The 24,675-nt window shown below is 37.4% G+C and overlaps 1 protein-coding gene across 2 annotated transcripts in view; it reads left to right on the top strand.

Moving 5' to 3' along the window:
• The window catches only part of SIRT1 (sirtuin 1), a 29,428-nt gene extending 5,729 nt beyond the window's left edge, over window positions 1-23,699 (top strand). The window contains exons 4-9 of one of the 2 annotated variants that reach the window (XM_081158256.1): window positions 305-457; window positions 9,425-9,572; window positions 10,352-10,431; window positions 11,488-11,674; window positions 16,838-17,398; window positions 21,591-23,699. In XM_081158256.1, coding sequence (XP_081014382.1) covers window positions 305-457; window positions 9,425-9,572; window positions 10,352-10,431; window positions 11,488-11,674; window positions 16,838-17,398; window positions 21,591-21,919 — 1,458 coding nt within the window. In that variant the 3' untranslated portion in view covers window positions 21,920-23,699. Of the gene's footprint in view, window positions 1-304; window positions 458-8,774; window positions 8,892-9,424; window positions 9,573-10,351; window positions 10,432-11,487; window positions 11,675-16,837; window positions 17,399-21,590 lie in introns of those variants that run through there. The other variant, XM_081158257.1, reaches the window with a different exon arrangement.
• The last annotated feature ends 976 nt before the right edge of the window (window positions 23,700-24,675 follow it).

Below are 24,675 nucleotides of genomic sequence, written 5' to 3'. Positions count from 1 at the left end.
GCTTTAATTTGTTGGTTAAATGCTTAAAGGTTCAAAATTTGCCTGACTTAAAATTCCTTATCCCGTTATGAATGGAATGTGATGGATTTAATACTTGTTTAGGGAGTGTTTTATTTCTTTTTAAAATAGGAATGGGTTGGTATTTCTGTTCCCCAAAAGAAGTTTAAAATATTTTTCAACTCCTCCCTAATTGTATAAGAGCAATTATAAAGGTAGGGGTAGAAGACTTAATTGTACAAATTATGCCATATATATTGCAGGTTTCTGTTTTTTAATTGTACAAATTATGCCATATATATTGCAGGTTTCTGTTTCTTGTGGAATACCTGACTTCAGGTCAAGAGATGGTATTTATGCTCGCCTTGCAGTAGACTTCCCAGACCTTCCAGATCCTCAAGCAATGTTTGATATTGAATATTTCAGAAAAGATCCAAGACCATTTTTCAAGTTCGCAAAGGTACTATGAACTTTTCTGGTTCTTCCATTGACCTCTCATGAAAAAGTATTTGTTTACATTAAGGCTTCTTAAGCTTAACATTCAACGTCTAGTAAATTGGTTACTACTAGTACTGTGGCGTGGAGTTAAGAGCACTGAAATAGGTTCAATTCAGTCAGAATTCCTTTCTTCCCAGAAGGGACTGTCATTTATTTTTCTTCACTTTAGGATTGAGTTTATATTCAGAGAAGAGCTATTTTATATTTTTCAGATTTGCACTTCAGTAGTGGTCTTTAAACTGTCCATGCTTTTTTAGAGGTTAGTAGAGCAAATAAAGAAACATCACTGTTTTGATTTTTAATATTTTTTATGGGTTATAAAGATTTTAACATCTGCTTTGGTATGCTTTCTATTAGCCAGGTGTTAACACATGAGTATGTAATGTGCCTGAAAATTTGTGATTTGGGGTGGAGAAGTTTCTAAGATTGCATTTTAGTCAAGGGTGCTCTGTTCTGCCCTAGAGTCTCTAGAGTTGCACAGTCCAGTTCAGAAGGCACTAGCTACATGAGTACTTTAGTGTATTGAGATGTGATGTAAGTGTGGAAGATGAACCAGATTCTAGAAACCTAGTATGGGGGAAAAAAGAAAATATACCGTTAATTTTATTACATATAAACAATTATTGATTACATGTGGAAATAATGATACTTTTTAATACCGGGTTGTAAATTATGAAAATTCTATGGTTTTGATGTAATCACTAAGAAATTTAAAATTACATACATGGCTCACATTATATTTCTGTTGGGCAGTTCTGCTCTAGAGTACAAAGCTTGATAATACATTATACCACCAGTTTTCAACCAGTGTGCCATAAGAATTTTTAAAACATGCAATACCTGCCCTGGCCAGTGTGGCTCAGTGGCTAGAGTTTGTCTGAGCACTCACGGGTCATGGTTCTATTCCTGGTCAAGGACAGGTACCTGGGTTGCAGATTGGATCCTGGGCGGGGTTGGGGCACTAGCTGGAGGCAACAAATCAGTGTGTCTCTTTCACTTCCATCTCTCTCTCCCCCTAACCCCCCACCCTCCTTCCATTGAGGATTAACAACAGCAATAACAAAAAAACATGCAATACCTGACTATTTAGGTCCAGGGCACTGACCTCTTTTCCCTTCGATTGTCAGATAAAAAATGACAACAGCCAACATAGCTATAATAGCTGACCAGTGTGAATGAATCAAAATGATACCTGTTGTTTTTTGGTCAGATTGGCAAAAAATATATTTTTTGGTGTGTCACAGAATTTTTAGTAATTAGTTTACGTGTGTCATGAGATGAAAAAGGTTGAAAATTGCTGCATTGTACCAAGCCCAAGAAATTTTAATCATTAGAAAACTTTATTGTGTTTTTTTTTCCTCCATAGTTAAGTCTTATGGAAAGAAATTGTAAAATTGCTATTGTTAAGCTTCAGTACTTTGGAAGGGTCTTTTGTATTGGTGACTATTCTTAGTGAATCTACAAGTTAAAGGAACCTGAATTTTAATTAAAGGGTAACCTTGGCTACTTTGAAACCATTCGGTTTATTTACATAACTATAGGAAAAGCTCTGCTAATTCAGAATACGTGGTTTACATTAATTGACTCATCTTCAAAGAAATAGTATTTTGTTTCATCCAAGTGTGGTTATAAATAGGAATTAGAGTAAAATGTGGAAGATATATTTAAATTTCTTGAATATGACTTAATTGCTAAAATTGAAAGCTAAATTTGAGAAATTTTTAGGCTACTAAGAATTTCTAATTTTTCTAACCATCAACTTGAAACTTGTGAAAATTTTGAACTTTATGCTGACGCATAAAGTCATGATGGTCATTTATATCTAGTCTGTACAACAGACACCTGGTTCACACTGAATTACATAAATAATGTAAACATTCTCTTTCTTAATTACAAGATTATGAATTAATGAAGATTTACTGTTTTAACTTACTGGTGCTAGTAATACCAATGCATGACTTTGTAGACCAATGAAATATCACTTAATTATAGGTTCTCGAATTGGATCTAAGATACTGGCATTATAACAGCTCTAGTTAGCAGAAATTAACACTTTTAGAAGACCAGCAAATAACTAGAGATTACTTTGATCTTATTTCTGATGATTAAAGCTTGATTCACTAGTCCATTTATAATACTTAAAAGACTTGCTGTAATTCTGTGTTCTGAGAGGAATGAAAACATGTTGCCCAAACTAATTTATCAGTTGCCACCCCCCCTTCATCACTTCAGTATGTACTGAATTGCTTAGTAAAGTAGTAACCTGACACTTGGGCAAATATGGTAACTGAGAATAGAAATAGCAAGGTGAGAAAGATTGTAACCCTGTTTGTCTAATACACAAACTGGGTATTCACTGGTAGCTTATACTAGCTTTGACATGTAAGAATCTGTAGAAACAATTCAGAATTACATTGATAAACACCAAGTATAAGAGCTTTAAAAAGTACTGTTAATAGAAATCTAGACAGTATATAAGAGAAAACATGAGTTACAGTAAAGATTGCATACTGTTAATGTGTTACAGTTCTTAACCACTGTGTATAGATTATGTACCATATTTATAAAGTCTTGTTCATATGAACTTAATTTTGCTTATTTTTCTGAGTTTTAAGTTTTGTTAAGAGCTAAATTATTAACCTTTATGACTACCACTCATATGGACTGTTGCACTTTAGCTCTCACATTAGGAACTGCCTAAGAGAAAGCTGCTAGTTGCTAAAGTAACACTTTAAATAAATAGTAATAGGTAGAAGAGACTGAGTTAATATTGGGTCTGAAAGTAAATAATTGGGAAAAAGGTTAAGAAGAAATAAGTAAGAAGAAGGAACGAACTATAGTATCTAAAAATAGAGGATGGAGACGGTATGAAAATAGTTATATTTTACTAGATTCATAAAATAATATGAATAAAATACTAATAACCTAAAATTTTCTACCATTTGCCATAGTAGGCAGAAAGTTTGTTAAATGGTTTATGATTTTTGCTAATTATGAAAGAAAACGAATGTAGTAATGAAGTTATTGGTAAAACTTAGACATTTTGAAAGGAAAGAATTTCATTAATGTATCAAGCCATCGATTGTGTGTAATTATTGAGAAGAAACTTAGATTTTATTTAGACTGGAAATTCCACGTGATGGAGAGGTGCGTTAACGAAGTTACTGGCCCATTGGAACAGCTTCTTAATCCATTGACATTTTGGGGTGGGTAATTCTCTACTGTGAGGAGATGTCCTACGAATTGTAGGGTATTTAGTAGCATCCCTCTAAATGCCATTAGCCACCCCCACTCCCAGTCTTGACAATCAAAAATGTCTCTGTACTTTGCCAAGTGTCCTCTGCAAAGTTGTTCTCTGTTTGAGCACCATTGTAATACAGTGTGCCTAGCTGTGTTACTGCTTTGAAATGTTTTACACAAGAACAATTAGGGCCAACATTAAAGCTATATAACCATTGCCCTGAACCATTACCATGCTCCATAATATGGGCTCCCAGGAGTCTAGAATAATTGACTAATGCTGATAAAATTTAGTGGTTTAGTCTTTGGTGACTGAGGGTATATAAAATAACTTTTTATTTTTTTTTTAAAGACTGTGTCCAAAGAGTGTATTTGCTATCCTGAATAGAATTCAGTGAATGTTTTTTCCCTTAAAGTGATTAAAATTCAAGAAAAAGTAGAGGGGGGAAATGTGAACTAAATTTTACTTAATTCCAAAAATGTGTCTTTATATTCAATAAATTCTCACTTTATTGGTAGTGTTCTAACATAACAGATTATGTAGTTACAAAAGTTAAAAAATCTTAAAACCAATTCATTACCTAAAAATAAAAAAATGCAAGCCAAAAATAAAAAATAGCCCCACTCCCATTTACCTTTAGGTATTATGTTAATACCTATGTGTATGTGGATTACAGATGTAAAGTATAGCTAGATATATATGACATTTTTATTATAAAAATGGGCTCTTTTTTCTATTGATTTGTATTTGTAGTATTTCCTATTTACCAATTTTTGTATGTCAGACACTTAAATTATTTTATAATCGTTGTAATGTTCATCAAATGGTGTACTGTAATTAATCCTGCAAGTGTACTTTTGAATGTTTGCTACTTTCTGTTATTACAAATAGTGTTGCTTTGATTACCCTTTTTGGTGTGTTTTCAATGTTCTTAGGATAAAGGAAATTGCCAAGGGTCCTGATATATTTTGCTGTATTGCTACTTGTGAAGGTTGAATAAAATATACTCCCATCAGAAGAGGTGTGTGAGAAGGCTGATAGAGCATGCCCCTTCCCACTCCCACAAACTCTCCACAGTACACTATTAGCATTAAATTTTTTTTTAAGTGTGTGTTGTGAATATGATTTAAAAAGAAATTCAAACAGTACAGCATGTAAACATTAGTTGGCCTCTTCCTTTAGTTTTCCCTACTTTGAATCTCTTTCCTCAAAGGTTACTGTTTTCTTGGGTCTTCAGGGGAATAAAAAGAGTAAACCTGTTTGTGTGTGTGTAGGGGAAGGGTATTATTGTGAGTTTCTAGTAATACTTTGAAAATGAGGACTAACAGCCCTAGCTGGTTTGGCTCAGTGGTTAGAGCGTTGGCCCGAAGACCGAAGGGTCCCAAGGTTCGATTCCAGCCAACGGCACATACCTTGGTTGCAGGCCCAGTCCCCAGCCCTGATCGGGGTGTATGCAGGAGACAACCATTTGATGTGTATCTCTCACATTGATGTGTGTCCATCCCCCGCCCATTCTCTCTGAAAAGCAATGGAAAAAATGTCCTCGGGTGAGGATTGAAAAAAAAGAAAAAGAAAATGATTACTAACAATTATACACCTGTTTCTCTAACCTTGATTTCCCCCCCACTTAACATCCTTGGAAATAGTTTCATAATGGCACTTAACAGATGTAACTTACTTTTAAGGAAAAGCCTGTGTAGTATTGTTTTATAGTTGTACCACAATGTATTTAATCAGTCTGCTGTTAATGGATACCTTGAGTTTTTAAGACAGTTAAAACTATCAGTTTAATAGAAAAAAATTGGCATCTTTTCTCATTAGTGTTTTAGTCTATTAGTGTGAGTGATTGCTTTTTATAACTGCCCATGTGTATATCCGTGAATCATCTGATTGTTCTTAGATATTTTTTCCCTAGTGGGATGTTTTTCTTTTACTGATTTGTGGGATTATGCATTTTTTTTTTTTAATGTTTTCATTGATTTTAGAAAGGGGATAGAGAGATAGAAACATCAGTCGGCTTCCCCCATGCATGCTCCCTACTGGGGATCAAGCCCACAACCCGGACATTGCCCTGACCAAGGAGTCAGTTCAGTAACTTCTTGGTTCATGGGTCGGCTCTCAACCACTGAGCCACACTGGCTGGGCACATTATGCATTCTTGAAGAATGTTTTATGTTAGAGGGTGACTGGAATTTCAGCCTTCAGTAATCCCATGAAGATGTGAAAAATGGAGTGTACTTGCTCATCATCTTGTTAGACTAGTAAGCAATGCTTAGCCTAAAAAGTGTGAAACGAGATCGAGGGGAACAAACATTGAAAAGGTATTGCATAGTGGTTAAGAGCCACACTTTGGTATCAAAACTGGGTTTGAACGATTGCTCTGCTACTTACTGGTTCTTGTGACTTTTGGCAAGTTATTTCTGTGCTTGGTTTTTTATCTGCAAAATGGGGATATATACCATCCAGTATGGTCAGCAAATCTTTTCTTTATAGGGCCAGGTAGTAAATGTGACCTGCTTTGTGGACAACATAGGAGTTTTGTCATATGTCCTTTGTTTTCCTGTATGACCCTTTAAAATGTAAAAAACCCAGCCCTAAGCCTAGTCTACAGCATTATAATAAATTGTTCCTTTTGTGTCTATTACATACTAAAACTTTATTATAAATGGTAACTAATAGCTTGACTAGTGGAAATTCTCTTGTGTTAGGTTAGTGCAGGAGTTAGCAAACTATAGCCTCAGTCCAAATGTAGCCCACTGCCTGTTTTTGTAGAGCCTGTGAGCTGAATTTTTAAATGGCAGGGAAAAAATGAATACTTTTTCATGGCATATGAACATTATATGAAAATTCTAAGGTCAGTGACCATAAATAAAGTTTTATTGGAATACAGCCATGCTCATTCATTTGCATATTGTGTGGCACTTTTGCACCACAATGGAAGGTTGAGTGGTTGCAAGAGACGGAATGGAAGCCTTAAATATTTACTATCTGTTGTCCCTGTGTGGAAAAAGTTTGCTGAACCTTGAGTTCCTCAGGGAACCCAGTTGAATTTCTTTGTTAGGTGACTATAATTTGTAAGTGCTGATTAGGTAAGACATAGAGTAGTCTATTCAAGTGTGGTTTTGTGGAATGAATGAAACAAGGGATTGAGGATTTTCCTAACAAGGAATAATGTGTGGGTTTTTTGGCAGCATGGAATTTAGGTTCTAGTTTTTCACCAACTCTACTTGACTGCCTCCCTCTGCTCTGTAGGAGGAGGTGGATATTGGCAAGTAGCGGCATCTCAAACTTTGATGAGTCCTTTTATTTTTGAGGGGTTGCAGTTAACATCTCTGCCTTTGACTGGAGTCTCATTCATATTGCTAGAAATTTTGAGAAGAAACCAAGCAGAGAGCATTTTTGGAGGAGAGCCATTGTTTCTGCATGAAAACTCACTATGGCAGGTAGTTCTAAGCTTTAATTTAGACCCCATTGGTTGCCTTTGGACAATTACGAGATTGTTTTGCATATTTCTGGACACAGTAGTGTGGAAGCAATGGGTCTTTTTAAAAGTGTTTTGAGCCTTTGGTCGTCCCAGCTTTGCTTTCTCTCATTTGTGAGGAGGCCTGTGGCAATAACAGATTGGTTGGATGTTCAGACATGGTCCATTGCATATTTGAAAGAAAGTAGACTAAGTTAAGATTCAAATCACTCAGGTTCTAACATGTAAAATTTAGGCTCATAAAGTAAAAAAGAGCTTCATAAATGATTCCCAACTACAAGAATTAATTTGTAACTTTAAGGGCTAAACTACCTTGCACCGTTAAGGTTCGGACATGAAGGGAAATGAGTGTAGAGCTGAATCTAGTGTCTACATATCTTTGTGCTTTTTACTCTCCCCTTTAAAAGAAGGGGTGGGGGGATAAGGCACACAAAAGTTCATTTCAGGAGTGGGGAGTCTTGGTACTCTTGTTCTGTGACTCGGCTCTTGAGGTCATTTGTTCTTGTTTTGTTTGGCATGCTGCTGTTACCACTTTTCTTCCTACTTTAGATGTTATTTTATTTGTTGCCTAACTTATTCTAACAGCTGTTTCCAAAGGGTTCTTTAATAAAATACTCTGCTGTTTAATCCTCTAAATGTAAATATGAATGTACTAGACAAAGCATGTTGAAGCTACAACAATGGTTAGTATAGCACACCCCCAATGGTCTAGAACACATGTAGCTTTCAGTTTTTAATAAACATGAGCTTTATTAAGCTCTTCACTTGCTCTTTCTATATATGCATTATCTGTTTCTTAAATTGCAGAGTTGTCCATGAAATTCATGACAAAACTTTGAATGTGAGGCGAATTTTTGTATAACAGATTTTCAGCAACATATGGACATGTATGTGATAGTTGTTTATAAGGAGATTTGCTTATTATTTTCACCTAAAAGGTATACCTGTAGATAGTTTTTTAAAATTTGAAATATTAAATAGGTTAAAAGTAAAGTCATCTATAATCTTATTTAATTTTTTTGTATAATATCAGAAGTGAAAGTTGCCCCCACCTGTTTATAGCTTGTTTGAATCCTTCCTGACTTGATGTTTATATGAACATATCTATATACATGTGCATATTATTTCCACTTTTGCTTAATAACAAAACAGTCAAAGCACACCAGTGACTAACTTGCTTTTTTCATGTATGTCATGAACCATCTTCCAGGTCAGTGCATCTAAACCTCCCTTATTAATTTCAGTGGCTGCATACTCCACTATTACAGATGGTACCATATATCTACAACCAGTCCCCTCTGATGGACATATGGGACATACGGTTGTATCTAGTTTTTTGCTAGCATTGTAATAGGTTAGAGGCTGTAATGAATGGTAAGGAAGTAGGTAGCACTACTACTTTAATGGAAAAAGTAGAGAAGAAACTTCCTTTGCCATAGTCACTTACTAAATGAAATATAAAACACTGTCAAAAGTTGAGAGGACCAAAATTGATACTTTTTCTCTGATCTTTTTGCCATGTGTATATCTGAATTCTTTGTTTTTAAAGAAGAAACAGCATTGAAGCATTATTTGGGGGGAAAAACACACACACAAAATCCAGCAACTCAGCATTCATGAGCAACTCTATACTATACCAGTATGTGCCTGTGCAGTGGAAGGAAAACAATTTTGGTAAGGAATTAAAACTTTAGCTTTAAACTTCCAACAGGTTGATATTTATAATGAATGATGAATCAAAAAATTTTAATATTATGTTGCCAGAACCTTTTTTTAAAAGAAGTCACCATACCTTTGATACCTTTAATTTTAGTTTAAACAATTCCCCTTTTTCCTTTAAAAAACCAAAACAAACAAAACTGAATTTGCAGCCAACAAAAGTTAGATATATTCTAAGGTGTGTATTTCTTCTGACTTTATTAAAATATCTGTTAACATTTATTAGAGATGTTTATGGGTCAACTTTATCCTTTTCTTCAAGGGGCCAAGTTCACTAAGTGCTGAGTTTTATACATATTACAGCAACAGTCCTTTTGTAGGTGTGTGTTGCACCCATCTAGATGCTTTGAGATGCTCATGTAGTTTTTAAAATTATTTGTACATGGGGGATTATCATTGGTAGTTTTTCTTTGTTAAACCTAAATATATGACATCTGTTATAATTATTTCTTAAGTGTAATATTTTTTCTACTTTTTGCATTGTATAGGAAATATATCCTGGACAATTCCAACCATCTCTCTGTCACAAATTCATAGCGTTGTCAGATAAGGAAGGAAAACTACTTCGCAACTATACTCAGAACATAGATACACTGGAACAGGTTGCAGGAATCCAAAGGATAATTCAATGTCATGGTTAGTAAACTTCAGAATTTCTTTCTGTTATTTAGTTGTATTTTCTAGGAAAATTAGGATTAGAAAGTAGGCTGCCATCCAGGAATGGAGATTGAGTTTTATCATCTACTCATGTTATCTGATCAATTGTAGATAAAATAAGAAAAGCAGAATGCAAAAAGACCCATGAAAACAGAAGTATTGGCCTTACCACTTAATTGTACAAAACATCAGAAATCAATGTGCTTTTGGATTTCAGTACACGTAGCAGCTGCATTCCATTAAGTTCTTTTCAGTAACCTTTTTCTTTATTATAATAAACGTAATATTAGCTGTGTACAAACAAACATGACATCTTTAGATTATGAAACCAAAGGAACTAGGTAGTTCAGATGAACAAGACTCAGAAATTTCCATCTAGTATAATGAGTATGAACAGTACATTATGTATCTAAACTGTTTTTAAAACAACCATTAATTAGACTAAGGTAATACTGTACAGTTGTAACCTTCAAACTCTGTAGCATTTTAGCCTTGGAAGAGTTGGTTTATTGTATTGAAAAGAGTAGCTTTAAGCAGAGTTGTTGTATCAGCATCTCAGCAGTTGAGGACTGGATTCTCTCCTTACTTTTAATATATAACTATTTTAATTATTCATCCCCTAGATTCTCCCATGGAATCTTTTAAAATTCTAAAATCTAACAGTTTTGGTTAGGTTATTTTATATTATAACCTTTGTAGTATGTTTAATAAATGGAAACATTTCTTTAATAAAATATATATATGTTGGTTGTTTACAGGTTCCTTTGCTACAGCGTCTTGCCTGATTTGTAAATACAAAGTTGACTGTGAAGCTGTACGAGGAGATATTTTTAATCAGGTAATTTATCACCCATATTTTAGGAGTTGTACATGTCTCTGATCTCTTTCTTTTTTTGCCTCCCAAACCTTTTTTTTCTGAGAGTATTTATGTGGTACAGAAGGATCTAGGAAGAGAGCGTTATCTCTGGGAATTCTGGTGAAATACACAAGAACCTTTCAGTACCTTAAGTTGGAAACATTGGTTCTGTAATGTCTCTAAAGTGATGAAATTGGCTCCTTAAATATTGAAGACTAAAATAATAAGCCAGGTCATAAGTGAGGTGTTGCTGTATTAGTTTTTCTCCTTACAATCTCCCTTTTTAGTGCCTGTCAGATTCAGAATCTTAAATTAGGGTGGTAATTCTTTAAGACATTTAAAAAGTTATTGTAGAAGGTATTTCATGTATGCTCACTGCCAAAATATTACAAGAAAATATGACAAAGAATAAAAACTGCCCAGAAATAAATTCTGTTTACTTACCTGCATATATAATCATGTATAATTATGAGGATAGTATATTAAAATGGAATTGTATCTTTTTTTAATGAATGATTTTGAGAGAAAGAAAGAAACATTGATTTGTTGTTCCACTTACTTATGCATTCATTGGTTAATTTTTGTATGTGTCCTGACCGGGTATCAAACCTGCAACGTAGGCATATCAGGAGAACTCTCTAACCAACTGAGCTACCCAGCCAGCCCAGAATCATTGTATCTTACAAACTTTTTTTTAAAGGTGTGTGTGTGTGTGTGTGTGTTGTGTACACATATACACATGCTATTTTTTCCTTTCAATATGCAGTGAACCCTTGAATATCAAATGTAGGTTTGTACAGATGTATAACAGCATACAGATAATAGCAATATTGTATTTCATTATATGCTAATGAACAAATCTTTGGTGAAATTGACATTGCTGTTTAGGTTGTATCCTGTTTCCCTGCTATTTATCCACAGCTTTTCTGTTTTCTTTGATTTTGAAATGAATTCTTAGGAAGTGTGGAAATGCTGACTATTTCTAACTTGGGCTTTCCCTTCTCTTCCCCACTGGATCCAAAAATCTGAAACATGCAGGTGGTTCCTCGATGTCCTAGGTGCCCAGCTGATGAACCACTTGCTATTATGAAACCAGAGATTGTCTTTTTTGGTGAAAATTTACCAGAACAGTTTCACAGAGCCATGAAGTATGACAAAGATGAAGTTGATCTCCTCATTGTTATTGGGTCTTCCCTGAAAGTAAGACCAGTAGCACTAATTCCAAGTAAGTTGTTAATGATTTTTAGAGAGTATTTCCTTGTGAGGCTGTACAGTACAACAGATCCCAGTTATCTTACTGTGTTTCTGGTTAAAGAGTGATGAAGAGCCAAACTTTTATTTTTCAGGTGTCATTGTTCATGAAGTTTGGTTAATCTGACTTGGTGGGGTGGAGAGAGGAAGACGGATGTCAAAACAGAAATAACGTCAATACTCTGATGTATATGAAAAATTAAGACAAAGGAAAACAGTTCAAGTTAAACTAAGTTAAAATTGATAGGAGTATACTGTATTATAGAAGGTAGAATTTGGGGATTCAAAATGATTAGCTTGTTTTTGTAAGAATAATCATGCCTTGTCATAATTGTTGTATGTGGATGTACTTTATCCATAAGGGTATTTTTTGTGTATAAAAATGCTCAAATACAATTGAGGTCCTTGTTATTGTCAGGGACACATGCTCATACTACTTCTTTTCTCCCTCTAGTGAGGAAACAAGGGAGAGGAGGAAAATGAAGGGAAACTAACTCTGTAGCATCAGGTGTGCCCTAAAAAATGAAGGAAGGAGAAGAGGGGAGAATATCAAACCCTTAATCAGAATTAAATTAGACTCCTACACCAGCAGTCAAATAGGCAGCCGTGTAAACAGTTGGAAGAAACAAGGATTTAAACTCTTTAACTCTGCATCTTTTTCCTACCCTGCTGCGTACAGTTGCTTTTAGCAGTATAACTCTCTTCCCTAAATAACTGCGAAATTCAATTTATAATTAAATAAAACATGAAAATATAATGTAGAAGCTCCTTTATTTTTGAGGTTTTTTGTTGTTTTTTTCTCAAAGGTAAGACAGACATTTTTTTTAATTGACTTGAAAAAGCGAGAGAAACAATTTGTTGTTCCACTTACTTAATGCATTCATTGGTTGATTCTTGTATGTGCCCTGACTGTGGCGTATTGGGATGATGCTCTAACCAACTGAGCTACCTGGCCAGTGCTAGGCAAAAACATTCTTAAAAGCCTTCTGGGGGATAGTATAATAGTGCATTGGTGATAGGCAGGTGTAAAGGTACATTTTAAAAATGTAATACACAGGCATATAATAGTGGAGAATAGACTTGTATGAATTTTCACACTTTTTAAAATTTATTTTTTAATTATATTTGACATACAGTATTAGTTTCAGGTGTACAGTATAGTGATTAGAATTTATATACCTTATAAAGTGATCACTCAGATAAGTCTAGTACCTATCTAGCACCATACACACTTACTGCAATATTAGTGACTATTCCTTAGGCTCTGATTTATATTCCTGTGACTATTTTTATAACTGGCAATTGTACTTCTTAATCCATTTCACCTTTTTCACCCATTGCTTCATCCCTCTCCACTCTACAATCTGGCGACTATCAATTTGTTCTCTATATGTATGAGTTTCTGTTTTGTTTTTGTTTAGATTTGATATATAAGTGAAATTATAAGGTACTTGTCTTTCTGTGTTTGATTTATTTCACTTAGAATAATACCCTGCAGGTCCATCAATGAAATGACAAGATTTCATTCTTTTTTCTTTTTAATTTTTACCAGAGGACATGTTTTTATTGACTTGAGAGAGAGAAACATTGCTCGGTTGCCTCATACATGCCCCAACTGGGATTGAACCCTCAACCTGGGCATGTGCCCTGACCAGGAATCAAACCCGCCACCTTCTGATGTATGGAATGGTGCTCCAACCAACTGAACCACACCGGCCAGGGCTTGCTCATTTTTTATGGCTGAGCAGTATTCCATTGTGTATATATATACTACCTCTCCTTTATCCACTTGTCTACTGATGGACACTTAGGTTGCTTCCGTATCTTGGCTATTGTAAATTATGCTACAGTGAAGCCATGGCCAGGCAGCTCAGGTGGTTGGAATGTCATCCCAGTGCACCAAGGTTGCGGGTTTGGTACCCAATTGGGGCGCACACAAGAAGCAACCAGTGAATGTATCGATAGGTGGAATCTGCAACCTTTTGTTACATGGACAATGCTCCAGCCAACTGTGCCACACTGGCCAGGGTAATGCACTCCTTTTATGTGTGTTGCCTTTGGCAGGGAGATTGTTTTTCCTTTCTTATTCATATTTTTGCTCTTTTCTACCTAAGAAGTCCCTTTTACATTTCTTACAATACTGGCTGGTGATGGTGAAGTCCTTTAGCTTTTTGTTGTCTGGTGTACTCTTTATTCCCCTTTGATTCTAAATTATAGCCTTGCTGGGTAGAATAATCTTGGTTGTCGATCCTTGTTTTGCATTACTTTGAATATTTCTTGGCAATCCTTTTTGGTCTGTAATGTGTCTGTGGAGAAATCAGCTGACAGTCTTATGGGAGCTCCCTTGTAAGTAACTACGAGCTTTTCCCTTGCTGCTTTTAAAATTCTGTCTTTAACCTTTGCGACATTTTCATTATGATGTGTCTTGGAGTGGGCCTCTTTGGGTTCATCTTTGGGATTCTCTGGTCTCCTGGACTTGTATGTCTAGTTTTTGTTTTGTTTTTTGCCAGCTTAGGGAAGTTTTTAGTCACTATTTCCTCAAATAGGTTTTCTGTCCTTTGCTCTTGTTCTTTTCTTGGGACCACTATGATATGAATATTGGTATTCTTGATGTACTAGAGGTCCCTTAAACTGTCCTCATTCTTAAATCTTTTTTCTTTTTGCTGTTACAATTGGGTGTTTTTCCCTGCTTTGTCTTCCAGATTGATTTGATTCTCTGATTCATCTAATCTGATGTTGATTCTGTCTAGTGTGTTCTTCATCACAGTTATTCTTCAGTTTTGATTGGGTCTTTTTATGTTTTCCGTCTCCTTTTTTATGCCTTCTCTTTGTTAAAGTTCTTACTGAGTTCATCTGTTCTCCCAAGTTCACTGAACTGTCTTATAGCTAGTGTTTTGAACTTCTTTGGTAGATTACTTGCCTCCATTTCATTTAGTTCTTTTTGTGGAATTTTGTTCTGTTCTTTCACTGGGACTTGTTTCCTCATTTTGGCTGACCTCTTTGTTTCTACGTATTAGTTAGATCTGCTGCAACCCCCAGTCCTTACAGAGTGGCCTTAAGTAGGTGTCATGGGGAGCCCAATGGCACAGTCTCCTTGGTCACCTGAGCAGGGTGCTCCAGGGGTATCCCCTGTGTGGGTTGTGTGTTTCCTCCTGCTGTAGTTGGGCCTTGATGGCTGGTAGATCAGTGCGTGGGGTTGACCTTCAGGCTGACTGGCTGTGAATGTAGACTGCAGCTACCACAGATGAGCCGTTGTGGAGCATGAGTTGCTTTAGCATGGTTCTGGTGCCAGTGAGTGTATCAGTTGAGCTGGCTGGGTTGGGGCTCTGTGATCTAAAGCTGTCCACCAGGTGTGTTGGGTCTTGAGCCTCTTGGGAGGGACTCCAGTGCAGGCCAAGGTTAGCTGGGGCTTGTGCTGTTCTTGGGCAGCTTGGTAGATCTGTGGTTGGTCGCCACTTGTGCTGAGCTTGGAGGTGCTTGGAAGACACTATGCAATGAACCAGGGCTGGCTGCCAGTTATGCCAGACTTGGCAATCTTTGCTGGGCACTACAATGAGATGAGCTCAGCTGCCGTTTGTGTCAGGTTTGTGGCTTCTTAGTTGGAGTTATGTTACAAACACTGGCCACCACTTAGCCAGGCTTGCAGCCACCTAATGGGAGTTAGAATGCTGGTTGAGATTGGTCGCACTTGTGCTGGGCTTGGGGCTGCTTGGCAGGAGCTATAGTGCATGCCAAGGCCAGCTGCTGCATTGTGTGGGGTTTGCGGACCTTTGAGAGAGTTTGTAGCACCAGCCAAGGCCAGCCAACACTTGTGTGAAGTTTTCAAATTTGGGGGAAAGTCCACAGTGCCAGCCGGGAAGGCTGCTTGTGTGGAGTAGCGAGTAGGAGAGGCTCTGGCCAGGCAAGGAATTTGGGTGGGGCCAGGTGAACAGTGTTAAATTAATGGAGAGCACAGATTTGGTGCCCGCTAGCACTTCCTTCCCCAGAGAAAACTTGACCCCCATCTCCGACCTTCCAGCTCTCGCCCTGAAGTTAGTCCATTTACTTCCTTCCCATATGTCCTTGGCATTTTTCAAGCTGCTGCCCATGCTGGAGCTTAGAGCATGGGTCCTTTAAGAGCAGCACTGCTTTCTTTCACAGGTTTTGACACTCTCAGGATCCCTGCTGGTTTTCATAGCCAGATGTTAATGGGGACTCCTCTTCTGACACTGGTGTCATGGGCTGTGGAGCCTGATATGGAGTTGGGACTCTGCTCCTTGGGCAACCTCAGCAGCTAAGATATCTCTCCTGTGGGTACAGGACCTTCCTGTTCTATGTCTCTGCCCCTCCTACTAGTCTCAATGTGGCTTCTTCATATCCTTAGTTAGAGGAATTCTGTTAAGCTAGTCTTTAGGCGGTTCTCAGTGATGGTGGTTCTGTGATTGTAACTTTTTAAAAATGTTTTTATTGATTTCAGAGAGAAGAAGGGATAGGGAGAGAGAAATAGGAATGTCGATGAGAGAAAAACATTGATTAGCTGCCTCCTGCATGCCCCTTACTGGAGATAAAGCCCGCAACCTGGGCATGTGCCCTGATTGGGAATTGAACCGTGATTTCCTGGTTTATGGGTGGATGCTCAACTACTGAGCCATACCGGCCAGACTAGTTGTAATTTTGATGTGATTGTGGGAAGATGCACGCTCAGAGTTTACTGACTGCCATCTTGACAGGAAGTCCTCACACTCTTTATGTCAGGAACTATTTCAGTAAAATAACAATCACTTGCTATGTGCCAAGAACTCTTTCATGTACTTGAAATATGTTAACTCATTTAATCCTCATTGCAATTTTGTGGGAAAGTACTGTTATTATCCCCATTATACAGACAAGGAAATTGAGGTACAGAATAAAAAAGTCTAAGAAGATCGCTTATAGATAACCAGATGACAGAAGCAAAACCTGAAATTTTATGAAAGATGCTTAACTGCTCATCTGTTTCCTTGATAATGTGATGAAATGTTAAAGGCTTGGCTTAGTATGAGTGGCTGGTTTCTTTTTTGGTATTGGGAGCATGTTAGATTTTGGCATAGTGCATTTGTTGTGGCTTTATTACCTTACCTCCTTCCCTTTTTCTGTTATTTTTTTACCCTATTTTTAGGTTCCATACCCCATGAAGTGCCTCAGATATTAATTAATAGGGAGCCTTTGCCTCATCTGCATTTTGATGTGGAGCTTCTTGGAGACTGTGATGTCATTATTAATGAACTGTGTCATAGGTTAGGTGGTGAATATGCCAGACTTTGCTGCAACCCTGTGAAGCTTTCAGAAATTACTGAAAAACCTCCACGAACACAAAAACAGTCAGCTCATTTGTCCGAGTTGCCACCCACACCTCTTAATATTTCAGAAGGCTCAAGTTCACCAGAAAGAACTTCACCACTGGATTCTTCAGTGATTGTCACACTTTTAGACCATGCAACAAAGAGTAATGTTGATGATCCAGATGTGTCTGAATCAAAAGATTGTATGGAAGAAAAACCACAGATAGTACAGACTTCCAGGAGCACTGAAGGTGTTACTGAACCGTTGGAGGGTCCGGATTTGAAGAACGTTGGCTCCAGTACTGGCGAGAAAAGTGAAAGAACTTCAGTAGCTGAAACAGTGAGAAAGTGCTGGCCAGCCAAGCTCGCCAAGGAGCAGATTAGTAAACGGCTTGATGGTAAGAAACTGTTTTGGAAGATGTAATTATGGTAACAAAATATTTGCAAGAAATGAGCAACTTTGGCAAGTTTGTTGATAGGGTAGCTTTATGCAGCTAAATGTAACATTACAAAGTTGAGTAGTCAAGCTAGAGAAAGATAAACAGTGGTATCTTACATAGTATGGGGAAGAAATAGTGTGTTTGAAGTATGCTTAGTACCTTGTGTTACTCTAGGCACTAAGAAGGTAAATATTAAATTGAGAAGAAAGTTGGGAAATATTGAGTGCTCTGCCACTGGTGAGAGATTTATCTAGTAGAAATGATGGCTGAGATTCAGTGCTTATTGTGGGTCAGCTGCTTTACACACAGTATCTGACTTTAATCGTACAAAGTAGGAACTATTATTACATCTGCTGCAAGTGGGAAATCTGAGGAACATAGAGGGTAAATACCTTGCAGAGTAACAACCAGGATTTGGAAGAACCAAGATTGTATTCCAGGCATATTCCCAGAGCCAGCCCTTTAACCACTGGTGCTCTGTTGTCTCAGATCTAGGAAACATCTGATTCTTCTCCGTTAATTATAAGGAATAGCACCTCTTTTGCTACGTGGAAAGTCTTGACCAATTAGTATTAACATAGGTAAAATTACTTTCTACCTCTGGAAATCAATGTTTAAGTTCAAGTAACATCTGGTGAAAAATCCTAATTTAAGTAAAAAACACTCTAACTTAGATACAGCAATTTTGTACAACTTAAATCATTTATTCCCATTCCATTTACCATACATGGTAAAAACTGACACAGATCTTAGACAAATGTGTTAAATGTTCTAATCATTGGTCATAAATGCATTTTAGTTCAGTTGAACAAGCCTTTGCTCCTTTTCCCTAGTAGGGATTAGCAAGTTCTGGAGACACAATGGTCAAACTGCTGATCTTTGTGTATAATTATAAGAATGGAGATCATAAAAAGTAGGTGATAAGTAAAAGTAGGCCCTCCTTGGAGAGGATTAGGTTATAGAAGGCTTTCCAAAGAACACCGGACTCCTCACTTTGGACTTGGAAGAGTAAGTAGAGTTAAAAGTAGGGGAAGTCTTCCTAGGGGAAACTAGAGAAAGATTAAAAGAATGCTTGTTTGCAAATGTGGAATTTCTCCATTGTTATTGTGAGTGGGGTTCTTGCAGTATCTTGAGAAAAAGAATTTTCTAAGACCCGCATGAGAGATTGAGATGTGGTAGAAAGGTTTATTTGCATGAAATTATATCCCTTAGGTTGCAAAGTCCCACATCCCTTAAACCAATCCTGGAAATTGTGCAGCTGGGACTTCAGCAGAGCTAGAAGTAGAGCCAGTGGCCAGAGTTTCTGTTCCATGGTGGAGTTGAGTCCTGTACAGCATCATGCTAGTCCCAGTCTACCAGTCCAATGTGTGGTTCCCACATGGTATGAGTCTCGTGGGTGAATGCAGGGGAACACCCCCCCTGCAACAGGAGAGCCAGGAGTGCAAGAAGGCCAAGGGAGCAAGAGAGAGGAATTCCTTTGTTTAGGGCAGGGGTGGGGAATGCTCGGCAAAATCATTTAGTCTGGCCCTGCCAAGGCAACTGCAGGCAGGACTCGAAATTTAGTAAAGCTAGCTTTTTTCATAGCTAATTTTTAAGTTGATGACTTTGTATGGATGATGTTATAAATATCCAAATGGCCTTTGGCAGAAAAAAGTTCCCCTGGTTTAGGAGTTAAGTATCTCATATTTTGTGCCCTTTCAGTGGCCACACCTATTCTGGCCAATGACTCGGTTGCAGGTGTTATTGACAGACAAGCACCTTTTTTACATCACCTAGACTTTGCTGGGCATGTGTCTAAATGGCAGCTTCCCCTTGCTACTTTCCAATTATTAATTAATAACCAGGTTATTACAACGGTATCAGTAGGACTCAGAAGTAGAAAAATTGCCATTGACTTAGGTAATATAAGTCTCTACCATATACAGAGTCTGCCCATGCACTGGAAGACTTTTACACTGGGGGTTTTCTTCGAATATTTTTTATTATTTTTTGGTTAATTCTCGCCCAAGGATATTTTTTGCATTGATTTTTTTTCCCCCCTCGTTGCTTTTCAGAGAGTGGGAGGGGTAGCGGGGGGGGGGGGGGGATGGATGTGAGAGATACATTGAGTGGTTGCCTCTTGCACGTGCCCCAACCAGGGCTGGGGATGGAGCCTGCAACTGAGGTATGTGCCCCTGGCTGAAATTGAACCCAGGACCCTTTAGTCCGCACTCTAACCACTGAGCCAAACCAGCTAGGACTGAATATCTTTTTGATGGATGGGCCAAACACACAGAATTCTTTGCCCCAGTAAACAAAGGTTAAACTTGGAGCTGTCTCTTTGGTATTCTACTTTGGTTTTACTCTACCAATTTATCCTTAAAAGTACAGGTTCTGGCATTAGACCCGAGTTGTCTCAGATCTACCTTGGGTAGTTACTTGATCTCTCACTTTCTTCATCAGTAAAATGGAAATAAAATAGCATATATTTCACAGCATTGTGAGAATTTTAAGGGATAACTGAAAAGGGTAAAATTGTTGCTATTAAAACCAAATGACCAACTGACTTTATGCACTCATTTTAGTTTGCACTGTTGTGAGGTTAAAGCTGAGAGGAGGAAGTGGGAGCATATGTGAGGTAAACAATTTTCTTGGTTGCCAAGAAGAGGGCAGAAACAAACAGGTGTAGAGGGTACTTGGGCTGTGAAGTAGATTATTCGGTTCTTCTGGGGGCCCAGAGCAGAATAAAGCGCCTTTTTTTAAGAAGCATGAACCAAAACTATAGAAAGGAAAAGTATATAGCACCTTAAAAGACTGAGTGGGTAGGATTCAAAGGAGATGACCCTGTTAAGAAATGCCAGATGGGGTTGTCTGTTAGCAGCTACAAGATAAGTCCTTGACTCCCTCCTCTGATGATGGAAATTAATACTGGTGGCTTAGAAAACTGAAACAACTGGTTTTTACAGTGTAATTTGCGATGTATTAGGGGTTTGTGAAAAGAGTTTTGTGGCTTCTGATCAGAATTGTCACAATTAGGTGGTTCCAATGTGAAAACTGGTTCATAATGGGGTATAAAAAAGTTTGAAAGCCATTTTAAAGAGAAACTAAGGTTTGCTTGGCAGATGGCATGTCAGTGCATATCAGTTATGTAGTAGACTTTTGAGAACCTGGGGGGTTATGGTGTAATACAATATTATGTGTGAAAACAGACTTATGTTAGAAGCTACTTGTGAGTTTAATGGTAGGAAACATTTCATCATTAATGTTTAGGGTCCCCATCCATTCAGTTAAAAATCACAGTGTAAACAAAAGAAGCTAAACCTAAACCAAATTTGACCAAGCTGGGACATTTAACTTTTTGAGTAGAACATCTTAGAGGCGGTGCTCTTGACCATGGTCCATGGCTTAGGGGGGAGAAGGAACTCTTCTTACCATAGGTCAAATTTCATACTGTGAATGCGAAATTGGAAGGGAGTTGGGAAGAAAGGTTAAAATCTGTTGCTATACCAGTGCCCCTCTCACTGCAGTGTGTATTAGGACTCTTAAAAAGATAGATTGATTCAGTAGGCGGGAAGTGTGGGGCCTGGGAATCTAAGTTTGAAACAAACTCAGGTGATGCCAGTGTCTGCAGACTACTTTGAATAGGTGGTAGAGCTGTACTGACAAACTATTTCTCAGTTTATAATAGGCAAAGGTAAGTGAAAGTGTATAATAAAGATGCTTTGAAAGCATATGTGCCCTAAGACGTTATATTCAATGAATATGAATTGGTATCTAATGTAAGCTAGGCTAGGTACTTCGTTTCATCTCATCAAATCTGTTTGAAGAAGTTGGTTATGTAGCCATTATTGAACATGGTTCTCTACATTTTTTTTTTTTTCATAATTTACTTCAGAGGGCTGTTAAAATTAATTTTTTCCAGATATGGAAATTGAGGCAAAGCGATAACTGCCCAAATTTACGAAGTTCTGGTGAGTAGCAGAACTAAGTTTCGCACCCAGTACTGAGCCTACAGCTTGTTTGAAAATCACTGCAGTAGTAATAGCCTGTACTGATGCTCTGGTAAAAGGCAGAGCTGGAACCGACGCTGACTCTGGACTGCCAGTCCCACCCAGTCAGTCTTACAAAACTGGAAATAACTTACCGTTTCTCTTTTATTATTCCATTCCAGGTAACCAGTATCTGTTTCTACCACCAAATCGTTACATCTTCCACGGTGCTGAGGTGTATTCCGACTCCGAAGATGACGTCTTGTCCTCCAGTTCTTGTGGCAGTAATAGCGACAGTGGGACGTGCCCGAGCCCAAGTCTAGAAGAGCCCGTGGAGGATGAGAGCGAGATGGAGGAGTTTTACAACGGCTTGGAAGAGGATGCCGATGCCGATGAGAGGGCTGGAGGAGCTGAATTTGGAGCTGACGGGGGTGATCAAGAGGCGGTTACTGAAACTACATCTGTGAAACAGGAAGCAACAGACATTAACTATCCATCAGACAAATCATAATGTAATAATTGTCCAGGTACAGGAATTGTTCCACCAGCATTAGGAACTTTAGCATGTCAAAATGAATGTTTACTTGTGAACATGATAGAACAAAGGAAACCAGAAAAGTGTAATATTTATAGACTGGTAAAATAGATTGTTTTTTTCATGGATAATTTTAACTTCCTTATTTCTGTACTTGTACACTCAACACTAACTTTTTTTTTTTTAAAAGAAAGGTACTAAGTATCTTTAATCTGCTCTTGGTCAACTTTCTTTTAAAGGTTCATTTGTATGATATCCATATGTATATATAATTTTTGTTTATACATTTTGCCTAGCGAGTTTCAACATTTTAAAGTTTGCAAAAAGCCATTGGAATGTTAAATTAATGTAAAGGGAACAGCTTATCTAGACCAAAGAATGGTATTTTCATTTTTATTCAGTATTTCTTTGTAACATTGAATGGTTTGAAATCCTCAAATCTCTGTTCTGCTAAACTTTTGATTCTTTATTAGCACAATTACCTATTTTTAAACACTGGCATTTTCCAAAACTTGTGGCAGCTAACTTTTTAAAAATCTCATGACATGCAATGTGAGTAGAAGGAAGTCAACAATATGTGGGAGAGCACTCAGTTGTCTGCTTTTTAAAGTAAGACTTGGTGCTAAGAGTTTCAGGAATATTGTATTGTTTAAATGAAGATGGCTTTTGTACTTCCTGTGGACATGTAGAAATGTCTATATTGGCTCATAAAACTAACCTGTAAAACAAATAAATGCTTTGGAAATGTTTCAATTGCTTTAGAAACAGTAGTGCCTGCCTGGGTCCCCTTAGTTTTGAGAATGTGCCATTGTTGTTTCAATGCCTGTCACTGTGGTGAAGCTGACACTGATCCTTTTCCACAAGTATTAAACTGCCAAGACGTGGATATGCAAAAGCCTTTATGACCTATGATAATGGTACTTGGGGAGAGTGTAATATTATGGACTGTTGCTTTTCTTTTCCATAGATGAGGAGAGTGACAGGTCCCCGATTACGGTTCCAAAGTAATAGCGTATTAATTATATATAACTCAGCCAGTAAGTACATGTCTCCTGTTGGGAGTATTTGGTGTAATAAACACCAAACTGCTAGCCTAGTACTATGGAGATGAACGTGATATAACTTGTACTAGCAGAATAGTTAATGAATGAAATTCCTATTGTGTCTTTATTTAAAAGCTTAGCCTGCCTTAAAACTAGAGATCAACTTTCAGCTGCAGAAGCTTCTAGCCTTTCAGAAAAGTTCATACTTTTTAAAATTGCATACTAAACATTTATTTTCCAGACTTTTCCAAACATTATTCCCAAATTATAAAGTATTCCTATGTTGCTTTGGTATTTATTACAGTTTTTAAGAAGGGTTTGAAATACAGCTGTTCTTTAAGCATAAAGTACCCAGCTAGGACCATTACTGCCAGAGAAAAAAATTTTATTGAATGGCAACTTCCCCACCTAAAAGGTGTCTCAATCTGAATTTGGCTACACTAAAGAATGCAGCATATTTAGTTTTTAATTTGCATGATGTGTTTGTGCTATAGATGATATTTTAAATTGAAAATTTGTTTTAAATTATTTTTACAGTGAAGACTGTTTTCAGCTCTTTTTATATTGTACATAGTCTTTTATGTAATCTACTGGCATATGTTTTGTAGACTGTTTAATGACTGGATATCTTCCTCCAACTTTTGAAATACAAAACCAGTGTTTTATACTTGTACACTGTTTTAAAGTCTATTAAAATCTTCATTTGACCTTTTTCCCGTTAACTTACATTGTTTAAGTCATAAAACTTTAAAATCTTGCAGTTTGTATAGCTTTCAGGGCTGTGTTAGATGCTGACTTTTCATAGTAAATTCCTTCAATTTATAACCGCCTAAGCAGAATGAGCACTGACAGTGCTGGCTGTAGCAACTGGTGCATCACCAAAAGTTTCTAAACCAGTATTTCAGCCATTCTAGAACAAGAGCCCCTGTAGGTAAGATGTAGGGGAAAGGCAGGGCCTAAGAAAACTTGACATATAAAGGCTTGGGGGGAGCGGCACAAAAGGGAATGGTGCAGATGTGGTGAATTCCAGGGCCCACGTTAGAAAAGCTAGGCTTTCTGTGAAATTTAGTCTCCTGGTGCTACGTCTTCCAAGTCATCATACAAGGACTGGGAAAAAAAACACGACATCGGGTATGAACTTTTTGATGCTGACTTGGATACCTACTTAATCCATTTAAGTTCTTGAGGTATAAAGTACTACTTTTCAAGAGGCCAGGAACACACTCCTTAAAGAGTATAATGAATAAAACCTTGACTGCAGTTTCCTGCTCTCAGATCTGCCTTTCTCACCAGTAAACTTTTGAAGAGAATTAAAAAAAAACCCAATTACTCTGCTCCAGTATATGCTCCTTGCACAAGAAAAATTACCTGTAAAATCCCATCCTCAGGTGTTATAACGGTGTATGTACCTTCAATCGCTGGTATTTTACATCATCTGCCTATTAAGCATTATTTGGTTCTTTATTTGGAATAAGTCTTAACTGTTATCTAAAAGGTGTAAGCACAGCAAAACCTCTCCCCTCGAAAATGAACAAAGTCTAAGCGTTCAAATCAAGCTAGGATGCTGGCAGAAATAGAAAGGGTCTATTTCCCCTCTTTTGAATGGCCCTCAACTGGAAACTAAGTATATATAACCTACTCAGCATCACCTCTCTTAAAGATTCAATTGGCATAAGGTGGGGCTTGTGC

Source organism: Miniopterus schreibersii (assembly GCF_964146895.1).
Source record: "Miniopterus schreibersii genome assembly, chromosome: 14".
NCBI lineage: Eukaryota > Metazoa > Chordata > Mammalia > Chiroptera > Miniopteridae > Miniopterus > Miniopterus schreibersii.
Note: the sequence above shows the minus strand (reverse complement) of the source record. Positions and strands in the feature narration are given on the sequence as shown.